The 19,359-nt window shown below is 49.1% G+C and overlaps 1 protein-coding gene across 5 annotated transcripts in view; it reads right to left on the reverse strand.

Annotated features, from left to right (window-relative positions):
• The window catches only part of LOC144948676 (adapter SH3BGRL-like), a 46,238-nt gene that overhangs the window by 26,510 nt on the left and 369 nt on the right, over positions 1 to 19,359 (reverse strand). For 2 of the 5 annotated variants that reach the window (XM_078878327.1, XM_078878324.1), the window contains exons 2-5: positions 6,907 to 7,092; positions 5,439 to 5,519; positions 3,857 to 3,918; positions 2,991 to 3,018 (exon numbers count right to left, since the gene is read on the reverse strand). In XM_078878327.1, the coding sequence (XP_078734453.1) occupies positions 2,991 to 3,018; positions 3,857 to 3,918; positions 5,439 to 5,519; positions 6,907 to 7,092 (357 nt within the window). Of the gene's footprint in view, positions 1 to 2,990; positions 3,019 to 3,855; positions 3,919 to 5,438; positions 5,520 to 6,906; positions 7,093 to 19,277; positions 19,334 to 19,359 lie in introns of those variants that run through there. The other 3 variants (XM_078878328.1, XM_078878325.1, XM_078878326.1) reach the window with 2 other exon arrangements.

Below are 19,359 nucleotides of genomic sequence, written 5' to 3' on the forward strand. Positions count from 1 at the left end.
GTGGACGAAATTATTTAAATCCGCATTAGTGTTTCAAAACCAAATCGACACTGCAATGTGAGCTGAAAGAGAAGCCATAATCAAAGAGGTTATGGAACAAAAACCTTGAAACTGTAAATAAATAAATTAAAATATCAAACAACCAAAACTGTCAATAAGTAGTCAGCGAAGCATTAAGAGCCGAGCGAACATCGGAACAGGCCGCAGGGCTGGCTTGCCTCAACCCCAGCAACCTCCTCCACTTCCTCAGCCTCCTCCTCCTCCTTGACCTCCTCCTGGGTCAGTGTGGAGCCACACACGGTCATGTGACAGGAAATGACGTCACTGAGGAGGTTACATTTTCACGATGGTTGCCACGTGTGTCAATGGGCGTCTGTGAACATCAACATTCGCGGCATCTACGCAACGTTACACGACGCGATATGTCACCGAGCAAAGAACGGGCCTCATTAACGCGACATAGCATAAGAAGAATAAACACGACAAGGAGATTAAAGCCCTCTTTGTCAATCCACCAGGAAAAGCCTCATCGAGTCTCAAGGCTCTTTTTCATGAGGGTCCTTTGACCTCCTCCTGGGATATTTGGTAAATTTCCCCGATAGCTTAACACACACCCGCACAATGCGCCTCCTTCACGTATCTATCCATCCACATAACACAATAAACGACGTTATATTACCCATCCCATCAGCCACACTGCCTTCTGGGAGTGTGTCATTTCAGCAGCACTGTTCAACACAAACTCTGGGGGCCTCTTTTGAAATTCAGTGTCTCATCAGCAAGAGTCATGCTTGCCTGAACCTAAGGGGTGGCCAGTGAGTGGCTCAAATCGATCTTCACTAATCACACACAATGATGATGATCGAATGATGATGATGGCACTAATACTAATGACTGGACTAATTCGATCGTGATATTGATTGCAATGGACGCATTGCTAAGGATGAGGCAAATCTCAAAATGTGGTTGACCACACTACAATCCCTTTACAATACCAACAGCAACATCATCATTATCATCGGCCTGGGTTAATCCACTGCTAGATGAAACCGTCCTGCCCAGCCGCCACACCTCGCGGCCCCGTGACCCCGTAACGATCCACCGAGCAGAGCGGCTGAAATCCATCGTGAACTTTGACCTCGGTTTTCTCATCAACGTCATCCGACCTCGGCACTTGACGCGAAGCACCTTGCGGTGGAAGGATTAAGTGGCGTTTACGAGGCGCGGAAATCGTTGCCGAGGCAGGAATGAATGCAGCAGCACTGCCAGCCTGGATATCACGTGAAGTGAACTCCCCGCTCATGCGGGCACTGAGTCGGGACCTCATTCCCCATTGAACATTGAATTCACATTTCACAAACTTTGCGGCATTTCATACGAATATTTAAAAAAATGCCCTATCCAGTACCGGTTGTACTGCACTGTGGCTCTATACCGGTACGGATACAATTGTGTTGTGACAATTTTGGTGATGTCCAAATTTCCGTGTCACCATCAGGCCAGGTGGCTCACAGTTGAGCAGTTAAATTTTGATTTGAAGCTTTCGTGACCGCAGGGATTCATATTCTTGGTTCTTTCGGTAAAGTCACGTAGAAGGGAAATAATAAAATAAAAAATATATAAAACAATAAAATTCTCACGACGTTTCGACTGCAACACAAGCAATCATCATCAGGTGGGACAACCACAGCAATTATGACGGCCGATTGTGTTGCGCCCGAAACGTCGTGATTTAATTTATTTTATACCTACGTGACTTTACCGAAAGAACCAAAAGTTTGAATTGTGTAACCAAACTGAGTTGTAAATAAAGCACAATTTGGTGAAGCGATGTTCGTGTGCGAATGACATTGTACGGAGAAACTCAAACAAACCCACCAGGTCTGTGGAGAAAGGAGTCCTGTACCATAAATAACACACAATGGGGCAAGCAGGGATGAGCAAGATTAGTCATTACCAAGATGATGAATGAGGGCTGCATCCCAGGTAGCGCGCACGCATTGAACCAACGTTGGCCGGTTCTGAGCAACTATGACCCATCGTTGTCACTTGTCATCAGCCACGATCAATCGACTGCTGGATGAAGGCCTCCCCCAAGTCATCGCCATGCCACACGCTGTCTGGATGTAACAATCCGTCCGGCACCTGCCTTTTAACCTGTCCCGAATCCTTACCCGCAGCACCGCTCCTTCTACGTCACGCTGCAAACTCTTTGATCGCCCCTCGTACAAGGCGTCTCCCTACCGCCGTGCAGTGCGCTGTCTAACCACCGCCAGTTAATTTGCACACCAACAAAAAAAAGCTCGATAAATGTGCAGCGATGCTTCAGCGTCACGGACGTGATCACGAGCCATGCTTTATCCACTGCTGGACGAAGGCCTCGCCCACGCTGTCAACACCTCGCGCAGTCCGCCACGATCTATCCAACTCCTGCACACGAGCCGATGTCATCGCTCCATCTCCGAAGAGGACGACATTTTTGGGGCTTTCTCTCATTTGGCTGCCGTCATCCTTTCTCGGGACATATCCTGCCCAATTGAGCAACTTCTATACTTTTTTTTTTATTTTATTTTACCAGGTAAGGCCCCACAAATGATAGCTCAACGAAGTGGCTCGTCACGTGGAAATGTATAGCAGCCAAATACTCTAAATGCACGTTGTTTCTAAATGTGGAGGCAAAAACGGAGGACTCTGAGAAAAATCCACACGACCACAGGGAGAGAAACACAAACTCCAAATATACAGGCATCAGGGTCGGGATCGAACCTCCGACCTCCTGCACACCAGGCGAGGTAGTTAACATCTCGCCATCTTGGCACCATATTGTAACAGTCCATTGGTTCTCAGTGTAACCCTACGCACCCATTCCTCCATCGCTTCTGGCCCTGAGTGGACTCAATGCGGCGGGCTGCCTGGGATGCGATGGAGCACAGCACGCAAGCGATTGACATTTGACAAAAGCGCGCGCACGGGCCGGCAGTCCTGCTTGCCTCATTCGCAGGCAGCTCCTCCACCTCTTCTTCCACCTGCTCCTCCTCCTCCACCTCCTCCCCCTCCTCCTCCTCCTTTTCATCAGCATGGTACAAAAAACACGGTCACGTGACAGGCGACGGACGCCGCGAGCATCGTCGCTTTCAACAAAACGCGTCGCCAGGTTTCATCGTCCGACGGTGTTCACTTCAGGGGTGTTGCGCCCAGCAGTGAGCGAGCAAGACCGAGCGACAGTGTAGGGATGGCCCAAGGGGTCCTGGAGTCACGTAAAAAAATCAATTGCGGTGCACCGAATATCAGCTCCTCATTCAGATTATGCTAAAAGTGAAACCACCCCCACCCCCACCCCCGCTGAAACCTGAGAGCACACGCGCGCTAATTAATATCTATCCGTCGCCTCGATCTTGTTCGCAGCTCTCTTCTCTGACTCGGGAAAAAAAAATTAGCGACAGGGCGAGTTATTTTTCAGGCTGACGCCAGCGCACAATGGCCTCCTCTCGCGAACGACGTCCTCAATGAAGCAGCGCGGTGCATTGGTGTTGCCCCCGGTTCACACACAACCGCGGTGTTCTATGTTGTACGTTGAACTTACACGTTGAACTTCTGTCGCACCGTACGTAGCCGACCGTGCCAATCGGAGATGTGGGGGAAGGACAATAAAAACTGAAGATAAAAAGCGGCTCAATAGGAGTGAGCTATCAAACCCTTTGCGTCAGACTTCCTCCGATGAACTTGAGTCACGATTTATAATTATTAACCGTGGCGGCTGTCAGATTCGAACCGTGAGCTTTTGCTAACAAAGTGCCGAACGCTCTACCGCTACGCCGTGTCACCACCCGAACAAAGTACGCTTAACTCCGGTACCTCGTGGTCTTCTGCCTGCGGTTCCTCCAAAGTCCCCTCCACTGCGGCCTCCTCCACTTCTGCCTGTGGAGGCGACAAGAACATGCATCTTGCTGTTCAACTGAGCCATGACAGAGCCGTGCCAAGGAAACAAATAGGTTTTTTTGCCACAGCAGAACCCGAGCCACGCTGCTGATGAGTCTACCGACTGATGCACGTATGGCAACAATGATTAGCCCCGACCCTGGCCCTGCTTAGCCCCGAGCCTGAATCAGAAGGCCATTGCGTCTCAACTAAATTAAACTATTTTTTATTTTACCAGGTAAGGTCATTTGAGCTATATAGCTCTCTTTGGGAAGCGACCTGGCCACAAATGATAGCTCAAAGAAGTGGCTTATTACGTGGAAATGTTTTGCAGCCAGATACTCAAATAATATAATCAAAACGTGTGTTTATAAATGTGTAAAGGAAACAAACCTGATGACCTGGAGAAAAAGCCACGCGACCACGGGGAAAATGACATGCAAACTCCATATATACAGGCATCAGATCGGGATCGAACCCACGACCGTCCTGTATACCAGGCGAGGTAGTTAACATCTCGCCACCGTGGTGCCACATTCTACTCCTGGCTCGGCTCGACAAATAACCAGAGGAAAGCCACCCGTACTGAGAGAGCCCAGCGCAGGTTCGGCTCGGATGTGTCAGTGGAAATGGGGCCATGTTTAACGGATGTGTCAGTGGAAATGGGGCCATGTTTAACGGATGTGTCAGTGGAAATGTTTTCATGTTTAACGGTCATATATTCCGTGGCGTTAAACGCCGGCTCAAAATTTATAAGAAACGCCACAATCCCACACTGCTCCTGCACACGCGCTCCGATTTCGCCGCTCCATCTCCTCTGTGGTCGTCCGCTCGGGCGCGTTCCCTCCTTTGTTGGCCACCACTGCCTCGTCTGTTTTGGCCATCGGCCACCATCCCCTTTGGGCCGTATGCCCTACCCAAGGCCACTTGCTTGCCTAAACGGTCAATGTGCCGCTCTATAAATAGGGCCGATAGGAAGTATTTACTTTGAATATTTCGTCTCCGCTGGGTCGCGGGAATGGGCAATGCGGTGCCCCAGTAGGGGTTGTGTGTGTGTGCCCCAGCCCCGCTGGAGGCCGGCATAGCCGCATCGAGAATTCGAGTCGCGCGTAGCCCAGATGCCATCTCGGGTTGCCACCTGGTCCTGGAGTTCCCAGAACTTCTGATTGGTAGTTCTCCCACCAAAATTCAAAAGTCCAGTTTTTCTTTTCAATCAGTTGTACAAGTAGGAATTATGCCCACTCAAAACAATAAGTTTACACGTGAAAGAATTACCTAGCGGCTGAGCCACGCTCGCGGCCAACACCGGTGATGATGATCTGAACCGGTGCTGGGCCCTCTCCTACGTCGACTCAGCCTTAAATGTGTAAACTGTGCGGTGTGTGTTAACATCAGCAATGGAAAGATAACGGCTTGCCGTGCCGGCACGTTAACCTCCCTTGCCCCAGCAGTCCTTTGAAGGCTATTCGGGGAATCTTTGTCTTTGGTGCGTGTGCTTTTAACACTCGTGGGTGTCAAACCTTTTCTTGGGGCGGTGGGGCTATTCCGAGGAACGTGAGGATGGCTTCATTCTCCTTCGCATTGAAGAAAGCCTCATAATCCTGAATGAGTGAGAGAGGAAGAGAGGACACACGATATCACATCAAGTGGGTAATTGGGATATTTGTTGTTGTTGTATCTCTCCCCTTACCTCCGCCAATCTATTACAAATCCGCTCTAAACATCATCTCACGAGATGAAGAAGCTATTCCAAAACGATAATAATAATAATAATGAATCTCTCCAAGAGCAGAGGAGTGCAGAGATAAGGTTGCCACCTCGATTTAGGTGGCAAAAAAAAGTTACCCGGAACATAACGTCAAGCAGAATATCTCAGTGGATGAACGGGACCGCTGACCCTCCTTCAGTGTAAGTGCAGAGGGCAGAGGAGTTCGGACGTGGACTTTATCATTGCAGCTGGGAAGGCCCCATTGGAGCTGAGCCTAACGTTTCGACGCTGACGACCGCAGCTCAAGAAGATGAGATAAGTTCACGTAAATGCATTGTACTGAGTTATGGTGATTCGTTGTTCTTATGATTATTATGACTGCAGCATACATACATAATTTACATGCATGTACATGCATTATGTATGCTGATTAACTGTGAATAACCCACCAAAAATATACATGTATTGCAATTTATATGAATACACGAGCAGGAAATATCCGGCGTTGCCCGGGTACTTGCGGATATCTGTTGCGAATGTCGAGTGGTGGCTCAATCGCTGTGTTCAGAAGGAGGGGGATCAGTGGCGTTTTAGCGAAGGTTATGATTTTGCTATGTTCATGGTGCCTGCGATAAATGTAATATAGCGTGCCCACAACGGGGTATGACATCATACTGGCTCGTTCATCACGAAGCGTGTAAGCTGCAAGTAAGCGGGGTAATTGCATTAGGCCCGTGCCTGTCGCTGAAAATAAAATGTCTCATTGACCAAATCGAGGAGGACACATCTTGTTTTGAAGGGCGAATGACGCCGTGCTGTTTGTCTCTCGCACGGGAAGGTGATGGACGTGGTCACGGAGGTTGACCGTCAATTGGAATCACCAACGACGGCTAATCGGAATGATGCGATCAACGGAAATTGTTAGATTCACTTCATGCGGAGGGGGGTCATCACGTGATGACCCCCCCCTCACCCTCCACCCCCCCTCACCCTCCACCCCCCCTCACACTCCACCTCCCCTCTAGCCCCCCCCCGTCACCCTCGCTGGCCACACACCTATCCACCCACCCCCTCGTGAACCGTGCCGGCCTTCACAGCTGCTGCTCGCCAACAACAGCACTTGCCCCCAACCGCCTGTTAAGGCTACACAGCGCGGGGAGTTCTTTGTCTTTGTGTGCTCCCTCCTCAGCTAGCGGGCCGTGGTGCCAGGGAATCCCAGGTGCTACCCCCCCCCCTCCCACGGGGTTGATTCCCCCGTGGTGTGGATGGAGGCCTCTGACCCCGCAGTAGGCCTCCTCGTTGAAGATCTGCGGCGGGAGCGGGTTGCCCGCGATGGGCCTCCTCGCGCCCGGCACGTTCTCCCTCATCCATTGGCGGTTGATGTCGTTCATGGCGATGTCGAGCTCCTCGTAGGCGATGCGGTTCGACTCCAGGAAGCCGACCACGTCCTGCTGCTTCTTCTTGATCTGACGGCAACGATAAGGGGTGGGGGGTGGGGGGGTGTAAGGGGTCGTACATAAATGACGTCACGCGATTTTGGACGATTTTTGACCCCCACCCCCCTCATGACGTCACAAAGCTCTGCCCCCCCCCAAACCATATTTACATTTTTAAAATAAAACATGCTTCAAATCGCTTTAAAATATTGTCATTGTAGTGCGTACTTAATGTGGCGCTGCACTCTGATGTTGTAGGAGAAAACATGTATTAAAAAATCTATTTAATTAAGTAGAACGTGTTGTCTATATTTATTGGAAATTGCGCATTTAGATGTGACGTCACATTTCTCACCCCCCCCCCCCCTCGTCACACATCGTCACAAATGTCTGACCCCCTCCCTAGGTGTTTGACGTCATTTATGGACGGCCCCTAAGACATGGCCGAACGTGCGTGCGGTTAGACACGTTGGGGCACCCCCCCCCATCCCGCCTCCTCCAACGTTGTGTCAACGTTTGGGGCCAAACGTTCCATGTTTTTTGTGTGTCACCCAGCCTCGTGAAGGAGAGAGTCGTGGTGGCGAATCGGCGCTGGGCTCTTCCAGGACGGGTGGCTTGCCTCCGGTTATTTGTCGAGCCGAGCCAGGAGCAGACTGTGACGACACGGTGGCTAGGAGATGTTAACTACCTCGCCTGGTATACAGGAGGTCGTGGGTTCTATCCCAACCCTGACGTCTGCTGTATATTTGGAGTTTGCGTGTCTCTCTCTCATCATCACCACGGTGGCTAGGAGATGTTAACTACCTCGCCTGGTATACAGGAGGTCGTGGGTTCGATTCCAACCCTGACATCTGCTGTATATTTGGAGTTTGCATGTGTCTCTCTCTGTCATCATCACCACGGTGGCTAGGAGATGTTAACTACCTCGCATGGTCTACAGGAGGTCGTGGGTTCTATCCCGACCCGGACGCCTGCTGCTGTATATATTTAGAGCGTGCATTTGTCTCTGCCTGTGGTCGCGTAGATTTGTATCCGGGTCCTCCGGTTTTTCCCTCCACATTTAGAAGAAAACGTCTTTGGCTGCTACTATAAATTTACACTTGATAAGCCACTTTGTTGAGCGATCATTTGTGGCCAGGTCGCTTCTGAACAAGAACTATTACATAGCTCAGTGGGGCCTTACATGGAAAAATATGTTTTCGTGTTCATAAAGAGTGCCCTTCAAGGATGGCTCCTGTTGTCACGTTCTGACCCGCCCAAACTGGACATCGGTGAAAAAGAGCTTTATAGATCATCGGATTCCTCCAGTATTAATACATATTCTGATTCTGAAAACATCGCTGCGAATGCAACCTTAAACTCTTTAGACCAAACCCGGACAGATTAATTTCTCAGTCTATTGCCAACAATGTGCAGTCTACTGTGAAAAAGTTCAACGCAATACTGGCAGCAGACCTCGACACAAATCAATTCCTGCCACCTCTAAACAGAGACGGGGACAGAGAGGCAGGTGCCCGGACTGTAGCTGTCATTGGGACACAATTGCTTGCATAAACACATTTGGCTTCTTAGCAAACACGTGGATAGCTAATGGCTCAAACAAACACTATTTGCTGGCATTCCATTGGCAGTGCACAACACAACACAGAGCTCCACACACTCTTCAGTAGGAAAACTGTGGTCTTAAAAAGAAAAAAATACATCAGGTAACGTTTTGGGCAATGACCCTTTTTCAGGCCAGGAAGATAGAGTGGATGAGAGTTGGAGTTATTGGTGTGTTCATCTGTACGGGTGTGTGAGCGGTAGTGCAGTCGTGAGCGCACTGCGCTACAAACCCAACTACCCGAGTTCGATTCCCGCTCACGGCCAACACCGGTGACCGGTTATGGGCCTCCCCTAGGTAGACTCAGCCTCAAATAAGTACCTGGCGTGGTGTGTAAACATCGCCACTGGGGAGACAAAGGCGGCCGGACGTGGTCCTAGCCACCCCCTTGTGTGCCATGCCGGCCTTCATAGGCGCTCGCTAAGATCACTTGCCCCGACAGCCTGTGAAAGGCTATACGGGGGATCTTTGTCTTTGTGCCAACTGTCTGCATGCTGTGTGCCCAAGTGTGGAAGTGGTGGTGTGAGCGAGTGTGTGTGTAGCAAGGAGGAGGAGGAGGCTCGTGAATGACACTGCTGGGCAGCTGGGCCCTGAGCTTGACTCCCCAAACACATCAGCAGCCACAGGAATGAGCACAGCACTGGGTCGCACAAAGACAAAGATCACCCGTGTAGCCTTTCACAGGCTGTTGGGGAAAGTGCCTGTTCGCGAACGATCTACGAAGAATCGGACCGACACGGCACACGGGGGGGGGTGGCTAGTCCTGTACCACGACCCGGCCGCCTTTGTCTCCCTAGTGGCGTTGGTTGCACAGCACTGGGACACACACACGCACCACACTCGCGCCAATAGGCGGAACGGTGGGAGGCAATTCGATATCGGTGTGACCTTGTTCAAAAAGTATTCACATTTTTTTAGGCGACAGTGGAGCGCAGTGGTAATGCCCGTGACCTTACAGCAAGAAGGGCCTGGGTTTAATTCCCAACTCGTGTGTGGATGTTTATGTTGGCCCCTGCTCTGAATCTTGGTTCCTCCAATTCCCTCCAGGTTCTTCAGTTTATCCTCATAGCTACAAAAAAAACCACACACACACACCGCGTAAGGGGCCGTCCATAAATGACGTCACACAACTGGGGGCGATGTGTGACGAGGGGGGGGTTGAGAAATGTGACGTCACATCAAAATGCGCAACTTTCAATAAATATAGACAACACGTTCTACTTAATGAAATATACTTTTTAATACATCTTTTCTCCTACAACATCAGAGTGCAGCAGCACATTAAATACGCAAATACGCACTACAATGACAATAGTTTAAAGCGATTTGAAGCATATTTTTTTTGGGGGGGGGCAGAGCTTTGCGACGTCATATTTGAGGGGGGGGGTCTGACTTTTTGTGACACCGTGTGACGATGGGAAGGTGGGGGGTCAAAATCGTCCAAAATCGCGTGACGTCATATATGGACGGCCCCTAATGTCACCGGAATTGGCCCAACATCCCAATGCTGACAAACGACATGGAAATCACTCAATTGGGATCAAACAAAGACCCCCCGTGTAGCCTTAACAGACTGTGGGGGCAAGTGCTGTTAGCGAGAACCTACGAAGGCCGACAACGGCACACGAGGGGGTGGGTGGCCAGCACCACGCCCGGCCGCCTTTATCTCCCCCAGTGATTGATTTGAGGCTGAGTAGACCTATGGGGAGGCCCAGGACTGGTTCAGATTATCGTCGTTGGTGTTGGTGGCCATGAGCGAGAATTGAACTCGCAGCAGCAGCAGCAGCATCGCGGCCTACGGCAAAAAAACTAGGCAGGACCTGAAATAAGTAATATTTAAAAAGAAAATTTAAACACGCTTTAATAAAGTAATGGCACAACTCCACGACTCCAAGAAGTGGCCGCAAAGCTTGCCTTAACGTCAGGGGCCGTGGTGATTTACAGCCAACGTCAGTTGAGCATGGACAATTAGACCCAAGCCGAAACATAACATATAAAAAATCATGTTTAAATTTTTTTTTTTAATTTAATGATAGAATATGGTATTGTCATCAGTATGACATAAGTATACCAAGTTTGCAGTCGATACCACATTGGGAAGTGGGTTAAAATTGAGTTACAAGATTTGAGGACACAACAACAGACGGAGTGAGTTAATAGAAAGCGTGTAAAATATTCGAGACTCGGTGAGGCTTTCTCGGGTAAGCAAGCGTCTCAATAATAATGATTTGGAAATTCGTTCATCCGATCATGTGAATACTTTTAAGTCTACTCTTAAAACGCCCCTTCTTAAGTCTGTTTAATACGTAGGCTTTCGCGACCAATATTATTTATAATAAAGGTTTTTGGGTTCGTTCGCACAAGTATAAATCTGTGATAAACCCTCCACCACCCGACACAGCCAGTGAGGTTTGTCACGTAAACAAAACGTGGCAACGTACTCATCGGATTCCTCCAGTATTAATAAACATTCGGATTCTGATAACAATTTAAAAAGGGGGGGGGGGGAGTATGAGGGATGCTCATCCCTCCTCCGGCCTTTGTTGGGAGTTTCCTGACAGAAAGTTTCCCGCACCTCCGATTCGCACGGCTGGCTACGTACGGCGCGAAAGAAATTCGACATACACGTACCCACATACAGATGTGGCAGGTGGTGGCCACAGAGCAGTCGATTAGAATTGTCAGTGGATCACCGTGGAGGCAGCAGCGAGAGTTGGTGGATCACCTGCACGGACGTCGTGAAACTCTTGACTCCTGGGATCTTTCGGTAAAGTCACGTAGGTGGAAAAATAAAGTGAAACAAAAAATTGCATTTTGATTTAAAGCTTTCGTGACCGCAGGGATTCATATTCTTGGTTCTTCCGGTAAAGTCACGTCGAAGGGAAACAATTGTTTTATATTTTTATTATTTTATTGTTTCCCTTCTACGTGACTTTACCGAAAAAAACAAGAATAAAAAACTATATATCACGACGTTTCGATCGCTTGTGTTGCGATCTAAACGTCATGATATGTTATTTTTTATTTTATTTTTCTACCTACGTGACTTTACCGAAAGAACCAAAGAGTATGGATTCCTGCAGTCACGAAAGCTTCAAATCAAGTCGTGAAACTCCCTTCCCGTGGACGTCGATGAGGTACCGGCTTCTCCTGGCTCGCTAGGAGAAGCCGGTAGAGCCAGTGGACCAATACCCATCAGTTCCCGTCTACACCGCTATAAAGTGTTCTTCCCTGCCGCAAGGCGTGGATTTTCTCCGGGTGCCCCAGTCTCCTCCCCACTTGTACAACATAAGCACGGCTCGTCATTAATTTGCTGAAAACATCTTAAGATTTTTTTTTTAACTCATATGTAGCAGCGGCAGGAACCTCCTGAAAATTATCCCTACAGCTCCGTGTGGCTCTCCTAGATAAATAAGTGAATTATAATAATATAAATAAGCAGACATCACCAATCGCGCCCCCAGCTCTCCTCCTGAGTTTGCTTTGAGGCCTCCAGTCAAGCAATTCTGGTCGTGCCGTGCCCTTTGCCAGAATTATGAATGGACATTTAGTTTTTTATCATGGGACCTTTTTTGCCAGTATCAAGTATTAGAAATAAGAATAACTTTTATCCCTTCTGGCAATAAAACAGGAGATGTTCAGATGTTCAAACACCAAATAGAAACCTTTTGCAAGGAATCAAATCTGCATTAACCGCACGTACTTGTTTTGAACATGCAAACAAACATGCTCTGTTTATTATAATATGCATTGGCTTTGAAACTTAATTAGCCTACAACGCACTTGATTCTTTGCAAAAGGTTTCTATTTGGTGTTTGAACACATTAACACCTGTTTCATTGCCCGAAAGGATACTAACTATTCTTATTTGTCGGACATTTGCATTGTCTGTTTATGCGACATCAATAACCGCGGTTGTAACGTAATTTGGAAAGGGGCGAAAATCAAATCCCAGGCGCCAGTGGAAAATGTTGTAACGTGGCGCGCTAACGAACGACAATTCACAATCTTTGCACACGTATTGCCCACGTGTGCTGGCATGCACTGTGCCTGGCACTTCCTGCCGCGAAGCCGAACAACAGGAAATCTGTGTCGAGTCGTGTTGCTCCCAGCATGTGGCGCGAAACGTCGGACATCAAGCCGAGCTACGTGCGGTTGGACGCGGAGATGCATCGGAGCGCTATAAGGAATTTAATTTTGCACAACTTCGATTTCAGTCACTTTTATTCTTAGGTTTTTTCGATAAAGTCACGTAGGTAAAAAAATTACAATTAAAATGAATAAAAGTAAAATAAAAAATAAAATAAAAATCACGACGTTTCGAAGGAAACACAAGTCACAGGTGGGACCGTCACAGCTAGATTTGCTGTATCTTGATACACCTGATGACGGAGACTTGTGTTGCCTCCGAAACGTTGTGATTTTTATTTTTATTTTATTTTTATTTTACTTTTATTAATTTTAAATTTTTTTACCTACGTGACTTTACCGAAAAAAATCTAAGAATATGAATCCTTGCAGTCACGAAAGCTTCAAATCTAGAATTTCAGTCACTCTTTGGTCACTTGTGCAAGACTGAATTAATTGCTTCGTACTGGATGAGAGGCTTCGAGTGAGATGTGGGCACAAGAAAAACACATCTCTGTGGAGGCAGTTTAACAAATGTAACTTAACTATTTTTATTTTACCAAGTAAGGCCCACTGAGCTATGTAGCTCTTTTTCAGAAGTGACCTGGCCACAAGTGATAGCTCAACGAAACGGGAGAAAAATTCACGGGACCACGGGGAGAGAGACATGCAAATTCCAAATATACAGCAGGCGTTAGGGTCGGGATTGAACCTATGACCTCCTGTATACCGGGCGAGGTAGTTAACATCTCGCCACCACGGCGTACAGTTAGATTGCAGTTAGATTGCAATCCCAGATTCTATTAACCATCTACATCATTGTGGGCGTTTAAACATCGGTGCAGTTAGATTGCAATCCCAAATTCTATAAACCATCTACATCATTGTGGGCTTTTAAACATCGGTGTAAATAAGCTCAATCTGTTGGAGGCAGCAATGCCATCTTAAAAATGTAAACAAATTATCTGGTGATGCTGCTGCGTTGGCAGTGGTGCACAAGCACAGTTAACAACAACAACTGAACGCATTAGTCAATCACGCTGTGTGCGGCCTTAAAAGTTTTAACAAATATATAAGAGAGGTGACGTTTCGGGAAATGACCCTTACTTTATAGCACACAGCTAGAGAGGCCAGAGAGAAGGAGTGGATAGTAAGAGTTGGAGATTGCACTTTAGAGAATTAGAAACAAAAATTCAGAATAAGAATATTTATTTATGGTGGAGAAATCCGTTGGGGCCTGATGAGAATTTCATTTCAAAAAGAGAGTTTTCTGATGGCATCAAGTTTCTAAATTAGTATACCCAGCTTAAATATACGCTCCTAGCCTGGGGTGTTTCATTCAGACGCTGTCTTCCCGACAGACCTGTTCTTCACCTGAGGACGGCTGCTTGCGTTGTGGCCGAAACGTCGTGAGAATTGTTTGATTATGTTTTATTATTATTTTATTACTTCCCTTCTACGTGACTTTACCGAAAGAACCAAGAAGATAGTATACGACACTCTGGAGTAGCTATTGAGGAACGGACACACCCATCCGACAAATCAAAGAAGCATTGCCAAATAAACCGCGTAGAAAAAAAAAATCACTTGCTACGCAGAAGTGTCACCTCCAAACAAAACAGCACGGAGTTTCATAATTCACGTGGCGCTGTGGCGGGGGGGGGGGCACGAGCAACAGGGAAGGACGCGTGGCTCCCCGTGGTGCCGTGCCAGCACTAGTGCCCTTCACCGAGCCCGCCCCGGTCTCGCAGATCGCGACCGCCACGCGACGTGGACTCGCCAGCCAGCCAGCCGGCTCGCTCGCCATGCCGCCCGATGGCCGTGTCAGCAGCAGGCGTTCACGCACCTTAACCACCCACCACCACCCCCAACACCCCCCGCCGCCGTGTTAGGCCTCCACATGCGACTTTGGGAGCCAGTGTTGGTTGTAAGCGAGCACCCGTTAAGGTCGACAATGGCGCACGAGGAGGTGGCATAGGCAGAATCATGCCCGGCCACCTTTGCTGACGTTTTTACACTGCCCAGGGGTCGGTTCAGGTATAACTTGATTGTGATGTTAGCCAGTCTCCGATATGGTCTGGAGACAATAGACTGACTGACCAGTCTCTGATGGGGTCTCTAGACAACAGACTGTCAGCCTGGTCTCTGATGGGGTCTCTAAACAATAGACTGACTGAGCAGTCTCTGACGGGGTCTCTAGACAATATACTGACTTGTCTCTGATGGGGTCTCTAGACAATAGACTGGCTGGTCTCTGATGTGGTCTCTAGACAATAGACTGACTGGTCTCTGATGGGGTCTCTAGACAATAGACTAACCGGTCTCTGATGGGGTATCTAGACAATAGACTGACCGGTCTCTGATGGGGTCTCTAGGCAATAGACTGACCGGTCTCTGATGGGGTCTCTAGACAATAGACTGGCTGGTCTCTGATAGGGTCTCTAGACAATAGACTGACCGGTCTGTGATGGGGTCTCTAGACAATAGACTGACTGGTCTGATGGGGTCTCTAGACAATAGACTGACCAGTCTCTGATGAGGTCTCTAGACAATAGACTGACCAGTCTCTGACGGGGTCTCTAGACAATAGACTGACGAGTCTCTGAAAGGGTCTTTAGACAATAGACTGACCAGTCTCTGACGGGGTCTGTAGACAATTGACTGACCGACCAGTCTCTCATGGTGTCTCTAGACAATAGACTGATCAGTCTCTGACGGGGTCTGTAGACAATAGACTGACCGACCAGTCTCTGATAGGGTCTCTAGACAATAGACTGACCAGTCTCTGACGGGGTCTGTAGACAATAGACTGACCGACCAGTCTCTGATGGGGTCTCTAGACAATAGACTGACCAGTCTCTGAAGGGGTCTTTAGACAATAGGCTGTCAGACCGGTCTCTGACGGGGTCTCTAGACAATAGACTGTCAGACCGGTCTCTGACGGGGTCTCTAGACAATAGACTGACTGATCCCTAACGGGGTCTCTAGACAATAGGCAGAGAGACTGGTCACTCCACAGCACTGTTGCACAGAAACATCGCGGGGAGCATGCGATTGTTCCTCTGCAAGCCTGCTTCTTTGGAGGCATCCGACACGACGGCCACGTGCCCAAACGTAGGAACAACACACAGAGGCACGCGTTCGCATCCACACACATTCGGTTCCTTGTAAACATCCTTCCCTCTCCAACCTCTCCACTCCCCCGTGTGTTGACGAATGCTCTCCGTGTGCCTGGGAACTGTTTTTATTTTGTCCATAATGACGAGTAGAAATTGGTACCGAACTGTTAAACGTTCCTGGGATTTGTATATTCATTGGGCTAAGCAATGAAACTTGCCGGATTATGTATGATACGTAATACGGGGTTGGGAGGGTGAGATCGCGTACATATAAATGCGTGGTTAAACCCGCCACCACCCGACACAGCGAATTAGGAAGGTTAGTAATTTTGTGTTGGACAGTGGGTTTACTTTTGTTTACGTGACAAACCTTACTAATTGGCTGTGTCGGGTGGTGGCGGGTTTAACGACACCTTTATATTAACGCGATATAACCCCCAAAAATCGACCTTTATTATGGATAATATTGGTCGCGAAAGCCTACGTGTCAAACTAGATACGCTGACACATGCAATATCAATTATCTCAAAACGCCTGTTTTTGTTGTTATCTTGCGACTCTGCCCGTGCCCCATGAATATCGATCTGCTCCACGTGCGTCTGCCTGGTGTATTGGGATCTTTCGGCCTCACTGGCCAGAATTTTGGCAAGGACATTCCACCACCACCATCACTTTTCACCCAAGCAACTGGTGGGCACAGAATACGATGTTTCTTGAGCTATCACTCAACAACAAACCGTCGCAATACAAATTAACGATTCGCAATTGAACTGACCCAACAATCCGTTCATTTGACACAATGCGCCTGTTTCACGTGTCCGTCCATCCACGTGAACATTTTATTTAACCCATCCCATCGGTCACACTGCCTTCTGGTAGTGCGTCATTGCAGCAGCATCGCTCCAACACAAACTCTGGGGGCCTCTTTACGACATTCAGTGGTATCATCAGCAGAGTCAGGCTTGCTTGAATCTAAGAGATTGCCAGAGTAGTGGCTTTACTCGATCTTCACTAATCACACATGATGATGCTGATGATATAGAGGCAGCGTATAATCTTATTGGGGCCTGAACTCTGGGCCTCACTGCTTGGAGATTGGCAAATCTACCCGGTGCGCTATTACGCAAAGAATACCTTGAACGCTAATGACATCATGAAGACACTGCTGTTGATAACACCTCCTACATACGACATGCGCTAAGGACCAGACACGCTTGAACATTTGCATTGCTGCTACGCGGCGAACTGTGTGACCAGCGGCCGAGATGTGCCCAGAATACGGCGGTATCTTCCATACCGCCAAACAGGTGTGTGTGTGAGAGAGAGAGAGGGTGAGTGATGGATGGTGAGAGGGGTGGTGTGCCAGAGTGTGTATATGTCTGTGTGTCTATGTGGGGAGCGGTCGTGTTAAGCGGTTAGCGCACTGCGCCTAGGAACCCCGAGTTCAATTCGTGGGCTTTTGATGATTATCAAAACCGGTCGAATGAGTGCCTGGTTCGTTGTGTAAACATCGCTACTGGGGAGACAAAGGCGGCCGGGTTTGGCGTTGGCCACCCACCCCCTCGTGTGCCGTGCCGGCCTTCATAGGTGCTCACTAACAGCACTTGCCGCAACGGATGTGTAAAGTGCTACACGGGGGATCTTTGTCTTTGTGTCTGTGCGAGGAGCGGTAGTGTGAGTAGTTAGCGCACTGTGGGGTTGTTGACGATTATCTGAACCGGTCCTGGACCTCCCCATAGGTCGACTCAGCCTCAAATGAGTCCCTGGTGCGGTGTGTAAACATCGCCACTGGGGAGACAAAGGCGGCCGGGCGTAGTGTTGGCCACACCCACCGCCTTGCCGGCCTCAATGTGTGCTCGGGCACTTTCCCCCCAACAGCTTGCCCAAGGCTCTACGGGTGGGGAGTGGGGTCTTTGTCTCTAATGCGTGAGTGGCAGTGGGCACGGGCTGGAAGGGGTGGACAGGTTTCAAACTGCTGAGCCTCTTTGCTTTGACGTCTCCGCCTGCTCGAATATTGACCCCGCCGTGGGAACGGCAATATCCGACGGGGCTTGAAACACCAACGCAATGTCCACCACGACAAGAACTTGCCACCAATCGTCGTTGTTGCGGGTGGGGGGCGGGTGGGATAATAAGTCTCGTACGTGGGGGATGGGGGGGGGTAATTGAAATGCTTCGCGCCCGCAGGGCCACGGTAAAGTTTGTCACGAAAATAAACTCGCTCGAGAAACTTCCCCCCCCACCACCATCACCACCCCCCGGCACCCCCCGGCACGGCGGGGCTGTCGATGCTAAGTTTAGCTTCGGCCACAGCACACCGACACACAAAGGCAAAGATCCCCCGTGTAGCCTCCAACGGGCTGTCGTGGGCAAGTGGTGCTAGCGTAGCAGAACCTTATGAAGGCGCGGAACGGACAGCCCCACGCCCGAACGCCTTTGTCTCCCCAGTGGCGATGTTTACACACCGCACCAGGTACTCATTTGAGGCTGAGTCGACCTAGGGGAGGCCCAAGACCGGTTAAGATAATCGTCACTGGTGTTGGCCGTGAGCTGGAATCGAACTCAGATCGTCAGGTTCGCAGCGCAGCGCGCTAACCACTACACCACCGCTCCCCTCGTGAATGCATTTGCATGATGGATAAAATGCATGACACACACGCACACGCAAATGCCCCCACATCATTCATGATTCACATATGTGCGGTACATGAACACACACAAAGGTATACATTATATGAGCATGGCACACGTATGCATGGCAAACATGCGTGCGTGACATACACGGCATATACACACGTATGACACACGTATGTTCATATCCCACACGTGAAAACAGAAATTATGCACGTGCATGATATGTGACGCACACATGTATTAGAATCAATGCGCACATGCGTGTGACGCACATGACAAATATACGTGAATCACAAGCACATGCAACATACAACCTGCGTGACCTGTTGATATTACACACGTGTAAAACATGTGTTACACACACATACGACGAAACGTATGAATGATATGACACACACGTGTATGTTGCGCACAAACGCGAACTACATGCATGACACACACATGCACACAAACACGCGCATCACGTGCACACGTATGGCGCACGCATGACGCACGCGTGACACACAACATGCGTGACGCACCGACATCGACGCGTGACACAAACGCACGCCATAACACACGCCAAAACACACGCACACGACACGCGCATGGCACTAACACACTCGACACGCACACTCGCGCAACATGACACGAACACACATGACGCACGCGTAATACACACACAGACGCATGGCACGCAAGCACACGACACATCGGCACCCAACACACACGACGCAAGCACACGCGCGTACCCACACAGGTGCAAATCGTCACGCGAGTTAGACGATCGATCGATCGATCGATCCTTGCTTGGCGTTTGGCTTGACCGGTGCG

This window comes from Lampetra fluviatilis, chromosome 50 (assembly GCF_964198595.1).
Source record: "Lampetra fluviatilis chromosome 50, kcLamFluv1.1, whole genome shotgun sequence".
NCBI lineage: Eukaryota > Metazoa > Chordata > Hyperoartia > Petromyzontiformes > Petromyzontidae > Lampetra > Lampetra fluviatilis.